Source organism: Rhinopithecus roxellana, chromosome 9, assembly GCF_007565055.1.
Source record: "Rhinopithecus roxellana isolate Shanxi Qingling chromosome 9, ASM756505v1, whole genome shotgun sequence".
In the NCBI taxonomy this organism is placed as follows: Eukaryota; Metazoa; Chordata; class Mammalia; order Primates; family Cercopithecidae; genus Rhinopithecus; species Rhinopithecus roxellana.
In genome coordinates this window covers 58,305,111-58,318,553 of record NC_044557.1, presented here as the reverse complement: position 1 = coordinate 58,318,553, position 13,443 = coordinate 58,305,111, and the positions used below count along the sequence as shown (strand labels likewise).

The following is a 13,443-nucleotide window of genomic DNA, read 5'->3' as shown; positions in this document are numbered from 1 at the left end:
ATGAGAATGGCATGTTACGATTTAAAAACTTCTGATATGTTGTTTAAAATATACTATAAGCATAATTTTTCATTCTGTCATATCTTTCAGTTTTTAGTAGCGTAATTTAAAATAGTTCTAAAAACAAGCAATAAAAATTAGACTTTAATTAATTAATTATTATTTTTTTGAGATGGAGTCTCCCTCTGTCTCCCAGGCTAGAATGCAGTGGTACAATCTTGGCTCATTGCAACCTCCGCCTCCTGAGTTCAAGTGATTCTTCTGCCTCAATTTCCCGAGTAGCTGTGATAACAGGCACTTGCTATGACGCCAGGCTAATTTTTATATTTTTAGTAGACAGTTTTTCACCATGTTGGCCAGGCTGATCTCAAACTCCTGACCTCAAGTGATTCACCCGCCTTGGCTTCCCAAAGTGCTGGGATTACAGGCGTGACTCACCATGTCTGGCAGATATTAATTTATTTTTAAATATCTAGTTCTAATTTTTATATATATATATGTAACTGGTAGCTCGTATTTTAAATTAGAATCTTGTATGTAAAAATACAGAAAATACAGAAAATTAGGTTTGATTTCTGATTTAAATATATATTTGTTTCTTTTAGGGTGCTGCAAATAATAACACCTTTCTCCCATCACAAAGTGATCCTAGAATATGCAGTTTAAATCTGCCTAATGAAGAAAGTACTAGAGAAATTAACTACATAGATAATTGCAGTGGAAAATACTGTTTTGAAGCACCTACACTGGCAACATTAGATCTACCTCATACAGGTAAGACTGCTTTTTATTGATAAGGTTTATGCTTAACCAATAGTATTATAGTATTCTTTAAATGATGATTTAAGAATGAATATGTTATATTACAAAATTGTTGATGTAATACCACTAGATTGTTGGTAGTTCCGGTTTTTTGTTTTCATAATTTATCTTTAGTGATTGGATTAATAACTGTGTGATTAAAGTGTACTTTATAGTAGATGTATGCTTAAGACTGTTTATTATAAGCTTGGTCAAATGTGATCTTTTCCTCAGGCACCAAGATTGTGTTTAAAGATAGGATTAAAAAATTTTTTTTCTAAAAAGCACGTTAATAGGACTAAAATTGGAGAGTTGAACTTGAAATTAGTTAATTGTTAATTCATTAGAGTCTGGAGTACTTCAAATAAGAGTTGAATTATTAAGACACATACTTGCATGAAAAGCAAGCATTTAACAAATGCTCCATCCCTATATTGTTGAACTGAGTTAAAATAATGATTATGGTTCTTTTTGTATCTGTGAGAGATCACTATTTGTTAGATAACTAAAAAAAAAAAATAAAGATGGTTCATAGATGTTTATTTGGTCTTGTGAAAGCCATCATTGGACTGTGTTTTTCCAAATTACATTTTATTCATATTTTGGTTGAGTGAACAGATTCAGCCAGCTGGCCTCATCTATTGGGCTACAGAATAGTAACTGCCATCCTTTTGGTACCAGTGCAAATCAACAGAGTGCCCTAAGCACTTACCCATTTTGAAGGAAGTTCTTGGACTTTCTGATGATTAATGAATTTTACCTGTGAATAGGTTTGTATCTTGTTGGGACAGAAAGGAATTCTGTATTTACCTAACTGGCCATTATCTTGGTGCCATTTATGTGCTCCTCATAACTTTTCAAAAGCTGTGACTAGTGTCAGAACAAGGTCGAGAAAGACTTAAGTTGAGAAATAGGGTCGAGAAAGCTGCTCCTAGGAAGATCCCTAGGAACAGCTCTGGGCATGGCAGTTTAGCCGCTGCTTTGTGTTACTGACTTGCTCTCCCTTCTTTCCTCCCTGTTTTCCCCACTTATTCCTTCCTTGCTTCTATCCTTGTTAGGTGACTATTCTGTTTTCCCAGGTTTTCTTTTCTGCTTTAAGCCCGAGGTAGATAATGATCCATGGATGCCCAGTTCTTTTCTAATTTCTTCATCAGAAAATGACATTTAGACTCTGGAATATAATACCTTTTATATTACTAATCTTGGGCTTTATTTGTGTTCTACTGTAGTTTCTCATTCTCTTCCCTGCTAAATTTGAGAAGGGAGTTAAGAGTTAAGATAAAATAAAGAGGGAGTTAATTTACTCAACTCCTAATCCCTTAATCCTTTCTCTGGTTAGTACATTCAGTGAACTGGGGAACCTGTGCCAACTTCCTGATACCCTCCTGTTTCTTGTTCAGAGAGAGGTTAAATTGGGGAAAAGAGCTTTATTTGAAATGTTTTGTTCTCTATGGTGGATTGTTGGAGAGGGATGTAGTATATAGAAAAGCATAGAGATGAGAGACCTGTTTAGTATCTACTCACCCTTTCACATCTTTTTCATTCTACATCTAATCCACCTTGAAATGAACTACAAATCTTTATGTCCCAGTTCAATAAAATATGTCTTTTTCCCCATCACCTTTTTATTTTGAAATATACCTACATACTCTCAAGTTGAAAGAATGATCCAATTAACATCCTAAACTCACCAGTTACTAACATTTTGCCTCATTTGTGTGCTTTCTTTCTTTCTCTCTGTGTAGATGCACTCCCCTCAACCTTTTGAAAATAAGTTGCATATATCATGCCACTTAACCTCTAGCCACTTAAGCACGTATTTCTTGAAATAAATGTTTTCTCCTGTATAACCACACATTGTTATTATACCAAACAGGATTAATAGTAATTAATAATATTTAGTTCATTGTTAATATCATTTTTGCTTAAGCTAGTTTGAGTTTGGTTTCTCTTTCAACTGAAAGAGCCCTGATAAATACATTTTCACTTTCTTGAATTCACTGGACACTTTGAGTCTTTTCATAATGCTATGTGTTTGCAGATAATATTCTTTGTGTGAAAATGAAGATGTGGGTCTACCACTAATGACTGCCCCCAAAGCTTAGGGAATGTGATTTCTTTGGGTTTTGTGGTAGAAGGGCCATAGGGCTCACTTCTGTCTTTTTTGATCTAAGCTCCACAGGTCTTTCTTTTCATGAACAATCTAGTTTTTGAGCCTGGGCTTTCAAAAACCAAATTCTGGGAGAGGGGAAATGTAGTAGCTTGAATTGTGTCTCCTAAAGATATATGTTAAAGTCTGCTTAAGCCTTGGTACCTATGAATGTGACCTTATTTGGAAATAGGGTCTTTGCAGATATAATCAAGATAAAGTCATACCGGGTTAAAGTAGACCCTAAATTTAATGACTGGTGTCCTCATGAAGAAAGAGATAGAAGCACGGAGGGAAAAAGGCCATGTGATGATGGAGGCAGAGATTGGAATAACCACCCCTGATTGCTGGCAACCACCAGAGGCTAGAAAGAAGCAAAGAAATATTCTCTCTTAGAACTTTCTCAGAGAGAGCATGGCCCTGCTGACACCTTGATTTTGGACTTCTGGTTTCCAGACTGTGAGAAAATAAATTCTGTTGTTTAAAACCACCCAGTTTGTTACAGGAGTCTCCGAAATGAATACAGGAAGCCCCAGATCTCTTGGATATTCAGAGCTATGTAGTTTCTTTAGAAGAAGATAAAGTTTTTTTATTCTTTCTGATTCTTTCTCATTCTGAAGAACTGTGAGAGGAGACTATGCCATCTTCTGTTACCTGTTTACCTGAATCTCCTTCACAAAACTGTGACATACAAAGGCAGGAATGTTCTTTTGTTAAGGTTTTAAATCAAACTGCATGGATTCAAAACCATTTTGTGACTGAATGAAGAGATCCTGAGAAACTTATAGTTTTCTGTAGTTGAGTCCCTTGGCTGTCTTTGGCTTCACAGTGCTTCAGGGAAGTCAAGTAGCCACAAAGAGGCTATTGGAATATTATAGTTTAATGTTCCAATACAATAAATAACATATCATTTATGTTATTTTATAACATAAAATTCACCATTTTAATCATTTTAAAGTATACAATTAAGTGGCATTTAGCATAATTACAATGTTGTACAACTGTCAATTCTATCTAGTTCCAGAACATTTTTCTCTAAAAAGAAACCCAAGATCAATTAAACAGTCACTCTCCTTTATTTGCTTTCTGTCTCTATGGATATACCTATTCTGGATATACTATGTAAAGAGAATCATACAATATATAATCCATTGTGACTTTTTTTTTTTTTTTTAAAGGTAATGCATGCACATGGTAAAAAAAACTTAGAAGGCATTAAGAATATAGTAAAAAGTCAGCTGGGCATGGTGGCTCACACCTGTAATCCCGGCACTTTGGGAGGCCGAGGCAGGAGGATGACCTGATGTCAGGAGTTTGAGACCAGCCTGGCCAACATGGTGAAACCATACAAAATTAGCTGGGTGTGGTGGTGCAGGCCTGTAATCCCAGCTACTTGGGAGGCTGAGGCCAGAGAATTGCTTGAACCCAGGAGGCAGAGGTTGCAGTGAGCCGAGATTGCACCATTGCACTCCAGCCTGGGCAAAAAAGAGCAACACTGCATCTCAGACAAACAAACAAGAAAAGAATATAGTAAAAAGTCTCCCTTCCCCGTTACCTAGCTATCTACTTCCCTTCCCCAGAGGTAACCAGTTACTAGTTTTTTGTATGTCTTTTTTGAAGTATTCTACATATTTGGAAACATGTATGTATATATATATTTTTTCTCCTTCTAAATAATTGTTCACTAGCTTCCTTGTTCTATACATTGTGTTTTTACTGCAACAGTATATCACTGAAATCTTTTTGTCAATACATTTAGAACTACTTTATTTATTTATTTATTTATTTATTTATTTATTTGAGATGGAGTCTTGCTCTGTCACCCAGGCTGGAGTGCAGTGGCATGATCTCGGCGGTGGCATGATCTCGGCTCACTGCAACCTCCACCTCCGGGTTCAAGTGATTCTTCTGCCTCGACTTCCTGAGTAGCTGGGATTACAGGCACCTGCCACCATACTTGGCTAATTTTTTTGTATTTTTGGTAGAGACAGGGGTTCACCATGTTGGCCAGGCTGGTTTTGAACTCCTGACCTCAAGTGATCTGCCCACCTCAGCCTCCCAAAATGCTAGGATTACAGACGTGAGCCACTGCACCCAGCCAGAACTATCTTATTTTTAAAACTAATTCCATTGTGTGGATGAGCCAGATGTACTTAACTGATGTCTCAATAATGGATATTTAGTTTGTTTGGGATCTTTTGTTATTACAAACAAAGCTACAATAAATATCTATATAATATATACATATAGGATACTATATTCATAAATACCTTGGAGTAGGATACTCATCACAAGGTATGTGCCTTTACCTTTTTGATGGATAATGATAAATTGCCTTCTACAGGGGTTAGTACAGGTTTATACTCTCATCAGCAATGCATGAGGAATGCATTTATTATGTATTGTGATGCTCAATCTATACGTAAGTATGTATTTATATTTTTGATATTTGACAATCTAAGTTAAACAATCTTATTTTGTTGTGCTTTCAATTTAAACTTTTTGATGTTAAAGATTATTTAAAAATTACAGAAAAAATTAAGGTTAGTAGGCCGGGTGTTGTGGCTTACACCTGTAATCCCAGCATTTTGGGAGACCGAAGTGGGTGGATCATGAGGTCAGGTGTTTGAGACCATCCTGGCTAGCATGGTGAAACCCCATCTCTACTAAAAATGCAAAAAATTAGCTGCGCGTGGTGGCAGGTGCCTGTAGTCCCAACCACTCAGGAGGCTGAGGCAGGAGAATGGTGTGAACTCAGGAGGCAGAGCTTGTGGTGAGCCGAGATCGCACCATTGCACTCCAGCCTGGGTGACAGAGTGATACTCTATCTCAAAAAAAAAAAATAAAATAAAATAGAAAGCAAAAATTAAGGATAGTATAAAAAACTTTCACAAATTTAACATTTTTGTGTGTATTGTATGTATATGTGTAATGTTTCAGAACTAGTTAAGAATACTGTCATGATGCCCCATCACCTGAAATTTTTCAGTATGTGTTTCCTAAACAAGGACAGGCTACTGTATAATAAAGTATAGAAGTACAACAGTCAAAATCAGGATATTAACACTGATACAATACTATGGTCTGAATGTTTCTGTTTCCCCAAAATTCATATGTAGAAACCTAAGCACTAATGCGATGGTATTAATATTAGGAGGTCAGGGCTTTGGGAGGTGACTGGGCCAGGAGGGTGAAGCCCTCATGAATGAGATTAATTCCTCTGTGAAACAGGCCCCAGAGAGTTGCCTTTCCTCTTTCACCATGTGAGGATACAGGAGACAGTGCCATTTATGAACTAGAAAGGAGGCCCTTACCAAATACTGAATCTGCCAGTACCTTAATCTTGGACTTCCCAGCCTTTAGATCTGTGTGAAATACATTTCTATTGTTTATAAGCTACCCAGTTTATGGTATTTTGTTTTAGCGGCCTGAATGGACTAAGACAATATCCTTTATGGCAGAAACGAATTTAAAAATGAATAAACTTTTTTTTTCCTGCTAGACCAGGATATGTGTTATATTCAGTCATTATGTCTTTTAGTTGCCTTCCATCTGGAACATTTTCTTAGTCTTTGCTTATATTTTGTGACTTTTTAAATTAAGGAGTACAGGCCAGTCATTTGTTGAATGCTTATCAGTTTGGGTTTGTTTGATATTTCCTTATAATTAGATTTAGTTTACACATTTTTGGCAGAAATATCACAGAAATAGTTCTTAATATATCATCAGAAGGCACATGATGTCAGTTTATCTCATTACTGGTGATAATAAGTTTGATTATTTGGATAAATTGGTGGCAACAGGGTTTCTTCACTGTAAAATTATTTTTACCTTCGAAATTAGTAAGTATCTATGGAGAGTTACTTTGAAACTGCTGATTCTTACCTGAAATTTAGTACTATAATTGTTGCCAAATGTTAGTTTTCTCATTCCATCTGTATTTATTAGTTGGCATTCTGTTGCAAGGAAGAGCTTTCCCTTCTTCCCCATTTATTTGTTAATTAATTTTTATGGATTCATAAATGTCTGTTTTATTCAGGGGGTTATAATCTCTTATTTATTATGATGCTCAGATTGTCTCAGATTTGGCCAATGGAGTCCCTTTACCAGGGCTCCTGTGTCCTTTTGACAATCCCCATCAATTTTTGAGCGTTTTTGTGCTTCTGGCACAATAAGATCTTTCCTGTCCCAGGTCTAGAAATCATTCAAGAGGCCTAGTTCTTTTTTGGTGGAGAAGTGTATTTAAAAACCAAGAACTGACCACTAGGTGTATTCACTGATACTGCAGTGTTATTGCTTTTAGTTCTTCTAGCAGTCAAAACTAGGAAATCTATATATGATTACATCTATATTTATCTATAAATATTAAAAACCACCAGCTCATACCAATACCTCCAATTCTGATATAGTACCCCAGGATTCATTTTAGTTTGCAGCCCCTTCTTTCATAGTGAAAAATTTGGTTATTGTTATCTTAAATATATTTACCTATTAATTTCATTTCTGTTTAACCAGTCTTTCAAAAAGGGACCACATTTAATAGTAAATTTTTTTTTTTTTTTTTTTTAGACAGTCTTATTCTGGATTCAAGCAATTCTTGTTCCTCAGCCTCCCATGTAGCTGGGACTACAGGCGTGCACCACTACACTCGGCTAATTTTTGTATTTTTACTAGAGATGGGGTTTCATCATGTTGGCCAGGTTGGTCTCGAACTCCTGGCTTCAAGTGATTTGCCCACCTCGGCCTCCCAAAGTGCTGGGATTACAGGCATGAGCCTGGCTGAGATTTTATATCCTTATTAAAAGTGCTTATTTGAACAGAAGTTAGTTATACTTTTTCTCACAGAAACTATGACATGATAAAACTTCTTTTGTTTATATCTGACTTTTTTAGCACCATCATAAATAGGGTTTTTGCAAAATATTTGTGGATTGCTTAACTTTTCCTACGGGCCTAAAATTCTTTGATATTCAAGTCAGTCTCTTTCCAAGTACCTATCATGTCAACCTTTTGCAAAATTTGCTATTTCATTTTGTAGTTGATTGTCATGCAGTCTCAAAGAGACTTTGATATTATGGTTGAGGTTTAAGGGACATTTGAATAGAAACTGATTTTTAAAAATTTGTGACCAGTTGATTGGTGAATATGTTTTCTTTTCTAGTGACTCTTACTTCCTTATATAACAATCTAGACATAACTGCAAGGAATCAGATATTGAATATTCAGAGCCACTGTGTCTTTTTCCCCATAGAAAATTCTCCACAGACAATTGAGTATTGAGAAGATCATCCTTTGTCCTTTAGGGCTCTTTTATGATGACTTGGGTTAGGGAATAATAGGTTTTATGGCTTTTGGGTGTATGAGCATTGTTTCTGATCCACACTATTGGACAGTCAGTTAGCAGTCCAGTCTTCTGAAGAGGGGGAAACATGATAGGTGTATCTTTTTTCCTTTCAAAACTACACCATTGTAGATAATTCTCCCCTAACTAATTTGCCTTCTAGTTCTTATCCTAGTTATCAGGATAAAGAAGGGCTTTTGAGGAAACCTGTACACTGGGACTGTTCTTTTGAATTCCTGCCGTGGATGGAAGTGAATAAGAATCAGGCTACTAAAAAAAGGTCCTGGTCACTTGAATATTGATTCTCTCATATGCAACCTTGCAAATCATCCTGAAGGATGTTTGAAACTACTGAGGTGTTACCAGGGCTATTTCTAGGAGGTTGGATTATCAAATTCTCTCCAGCGTATAGAGCGTTTCCTTTTGTTTTGGAGACAGTCTCACTCTGTCACCTAGGCTGGAGTGAGTGATGCGATCCTGGCTCACTGCAACGTCTGCCTCTCGGGTTCAAGCGATTCTCCTGCCTCAGGCTCCTGAGTAGCTGGGATTACAGGTGCCCGCCACCACGCCTGGCTAAGTTTTGTATTTTTTTTTTTTTTTTGAGACGGAGTCTCGCTCTGTCGCCTGGGCTGGAGTGCAGTGGCCAGATCTCGGCTCACTGCAAGCTCCGCCTCTCGGGTTCACGCCATTCTCCCGCCTCAGCCTCCCAAGTAGCTGGGACCACAGGCGCCGCTACCTCGCCCGGCTAGTTTTTTGTATTTTTTTAGTAGAGACGGGGTTTCACCATGTTAGCCAGGATGGTCTCGATCTCCTGACCTCGTGATCCGCCCGCCTCGGCCTCCCAAAGTGCTGGGATTACAGGCTTGAGCCACCGCGCCTGGCCAGTTTTGTATTTTTTTTAGTAGAAACAGGGTTTCACTGTGTTGGTCAGCTGGTCTTGAACTCCCGACCTCAGGTGGTCCGCCCGTCTCTGCCTCCCAAAGTGCCGGGATTACAGGCGTGAGCCACCATGCCTGGCCGCCAGAATATAAAGCATTTATTTTTTAGATGGGTCACTCAAGGGAAGAGGCAACAACCTGATGATAATGGATATTGAGCAGTAGTTAATCAACATGGGTTCTAGAGGGTTGTCTGTGTGCGTAGGGGGGCGGGGGGAAGGGTGTGGTATAAGACCTAATATTAAAGCTCAATTTAAAATATTTTTAAAATAAATTTTATTGTGCATAACTGAGGTTTACAACATGATGTTATGGGAGATATATATATATATGTGTATGTGTGCATATGTGTGTATATGCATGTGCACACACATACATATATAGAGAAACAGTAAAATGGTAATCATAGTGAGGCAAATTATTATTCATCACATATACTGTTTTTTGTGTGTGACCAGAGTACCTAAAATCTACTTAACAAAATGCCTAATACAATTTTATTAACTATAGCCTTCATGTTGTACATTAGATCCCTAGATATCCTACATATCCACTACTTTGTATCCTTTGATGCATATCTCCCGATTTCCTCTCCCTCCTCCCCCACCACCCCACCTCTCTGTTCTGGTAACCACTGTTTTGTTTTTTATCTCTGTATGTTTGGCCTTTTTTTTTTTTTTTTTTTTAAATAACATTCCACATATAAGGTGAGATGCAGTATTTTTCTTTCTGTGTCTGGCTTAATTCATTTAGCATAATGTCATCCACATCCTTCCATGTTGTGGCAAATGACAGGGTCTCCTTTTTTAAGGCTGAATGATATTCTATTTTGTGTATGTGTATGTGTGTGTGTATATATATACACACACACACCATCTCACATTTTTTATTCCATTTATCTGCCAATGGATGCATTTATCTGGAGTGGACACTCCCATGATGCAGTGAACACGGGAGTGCAGATTTTTGAGATGGTGATTTCATCTCCTTCAGGTGTGTGCCCAGAAGAGGGATTGCTGGGTCATATGGTAGTTCTATTTTTAATTTCCTTAAGAACCTCCATAATGACTGCACCAATCTTCATTCCCACTAACAGTGTACAGGGTTCCCTGTTCTCCATACTCTTGCCAACATTTTTTATCTCCTGTTTCTTTTTGGTGGGAGAGTGGGGCGGAGGAGACAGGATCTTGCTCTGTCACCCAGGCTGGAGTGCAGTGGTACAATCATAGCTCAATAGAAAGACAAAAAAATAACCAAAACTGTAGAATAGTTGAAATAATAGTGACATTCAGCCTGTACTTTTTGGAGAATAAACTGTCTTCCTATCTTGTCTTTCATTTGAATCTTCATTTAAAAACAAAATGTCAGAGAAGTGCTAATTTGAGCAAGGTAACATAGGCAAGGAAGAAAACACAAGGGAAATAAAGAAAAAATAACCAAAAAGAATATATTTTTTTATATCAGCTAATATGCTTTTGGTTCAAGTATCAATAAAAATACTAGCTTATATAATTAAAGGTTTTTATTGGCATGTATAACTGGAAATTCCAGGCTTCAGGACTGACTGGTCTAGCAGTTTAAAGGATATCATCATGAACCCTATTTCTTTCTGTTTATTTCATCTGTCATCTGTAGGGTTGGTTGCATTCTTAGACTGGCTCCACTCATGTTAAATGATGGATCCCAGCAACTACTGTGGCCACACGCATTTTCTCATCCATCTGATGACAGGCAGATGATTCCTACTCAGAATCACTAAATAAGATTTCCTAACTTTGTGCTGTTACTGACCACTTTCCTGTGACCAGGGTTTTTTTCTAATCCCAGTCTTAGTTTGCCGTCTTGAAGAGGAATCCTTACTAGTTTCTGAGAATCCTCAGTGTACCAAACAGTCACATACTTTTCATCTCCTTCCTTAGAAGTGAGAGTTATTTCACCCAAATTTGCTGGCTGCTGCACAATGAGTGAGCAGTGTAGTGAATATTGTGAGATGCCACCAGAAAACATAATGTTAACTATACTGATAAAATGATTAAGTTAAAGAATGGCTAAAATAAATAAGAGTAGCTTAGCAATGTTTTCAGTATACAAAATTCATCTAAAGGGCAGGCCAGCTTCTGAGACAGAGAGGCTCCTTTAGTTCAACATATTTTTACACCAAGGACAAGACTTGGCCAAACAGAGATCCTTAATAGACAGCTGGGAGCTATTTTGTGAAGATATATGTAAATTTAGATTATATAGAGTAGTTCTGTGATTCATATAGCATGGGTGGAGTAAATTTTATAATTTGACTCCTTCAGTTTTGTGAGGGTTTTCAAGGTTCTTAAATCCCAGGTTTTGATTGTCTTGACTGCTTAACATCACAGAATATCACCACCAAAGCACAGTGATGAAGTGTGAGATATTTAAATGCTATAACTGAGAATAACTCTTAGGGGTTGGATTTACCCTAGTTTTTGCCCTATTTTTATGTGGCAGATTTTTTTTTTTAAGTCTTATCTTCCTCTCACGTTGCATTGTGATTATATCAAACATAATCTTATATGCCTCTTCAGAGTCCCTTGGTACCATCTGCCTCATAGAATTTTCTGCTGCCACTGGAGGCTAGCCAGTTGCTTCATCTGAGGAATGAGGGCCCTATGCCTTGGTGGCCACCATCTAGCTAAATTTATGAACCATACGCTGGGAGGGTCTGGCTCCTCCTGCCACTTCCAGTCTTGGGTATGATACCATACCACATCCTTGTAGGTAGCATCCTAAGCATCTGTGAAGGCCAGATGACACAAAATGGAAGTGCAGTGTACTTCAGGGTGGACTTTGACCAGTGGGAAATAGGAGACAGGCAGGAACCTGCCAGATAAATTTCTTTTTCCACATGGACTACTCTGAGGTATGGTTTCTTTTTGTAGTCTATCAGGAGACATTCCACAAAGAGTACTCCAAGTGGATGCATTTGTTAAGTGACCTACTATATATTTTTATAGCTTGTTGTAAAATGGTAGCCAGCACTTTCCCTTGCTTTATATATTTTCTTGCCTCAGTTTACCTTCTCTTCACCCTTGATGCCCTGTGTATGCACCTCTCAAGTGAAACATCAGCATTTTAATCAGGCTCTGTTTGCCAGAGAACTGGGTGAAGACAAAGATTAATAAGGCATATAATTCTTATCTGGACTTTTTTGGACTACCTCCTGAAATATAGAAAAAATTTTCTGTAATCACTGTACTTTTTGTGCCTTAAAAAAAGTTTGTGGGAAAACTACCCCACAATTATTCTTTACTATTACATCTAATTATCTAAGTTTTATTTGATAAATTTAACTTTGTTCAAACTTTGCACATTTTTGATGGCTAGAGTTTAAAATATACTACTTGCTATGTTTTCTTTTTAATGATAATTTTTGGACATTTTATGATACTTTAAAAAATCTTATATAAAAGTTGAAAGAAATTTTTATTGGGCACCCATAAACCTACCATCTCAAGTCTACAATTAAAATTTTACTATATGTGCTTTATTATATATTTATCCATCAGTCTATATTAATTTTAAAAAAGGATTCTCAAGTTTCAGATATCAGTACGTTTTCCTCAAAATAATTAATGCAATTCATTAAGATTAATGTACTTAAGCCTATGTGTGGTGGCTCATGCCTATGATCCCAGAGCTTTGGGAGGCTGAGGTGGGAGGATCGCTTCAGGCCAGGAGTTCAAGACCAGACTGGGCAACATAGTGAGGTCCTATCTCTTAAAAAAAAAAAAATTAATGTACCTAAATACATTCTCTTCAGAAAAATATCTAAAATACTGCAGATACAACTCAGCTGTTATTGTGGGTGCAATGCTTCAAATAAATGGTGTTATTCAGTATATATCTACCTATAGCTTTATCTTTGACACTCGTGAATAAAAAAATCAAGACACATTAAAGTGGTAAAAACAAAATTTATTCAGTAACTACTGGCAATAGGGGAAAGAGCTGAGCTCCATGATTTGTGCAGTCGTGACTGGGCTTTTTAAAGGGAGAATGAGGGAGTATGGAAAGTGGAGAAACTGAGGGCTCAAGTAGAGTCAGGAAAGTGAAAATTACAAAGGGTTGGTGCTGTGGTTTGAATGTTTGTGTTTCCTCCACATTTATATGAAATCCTAACCCCAAAGGTGGTGATATTAGGAGGTAGGGCCTTTTGGGAGGTAATTAGGTCATGAGAGTGG

General features: G+C 37.2%; 1 protein-coding gene across 1 annotated transcript in view; it reads left to right on the top strand.

Moving 5' to 3' along the window:
* The window catches only part of RAD54B (RAD54 homolog B), a 100,673-nt gene that overhangs the window by 16,107 nt on the left and 71,123 nt on the right, over positions 1–13,443 (top strand). The window contains exon 3 of the mRNA XM_010358616.2: positions 606–774. Coding sequence (XP_010356918.2) covers positions 606–774 — 169 coding nt within the window. The remainder of the gene's footprint in view (positions 1–605; positions 775–13,443) is intronic.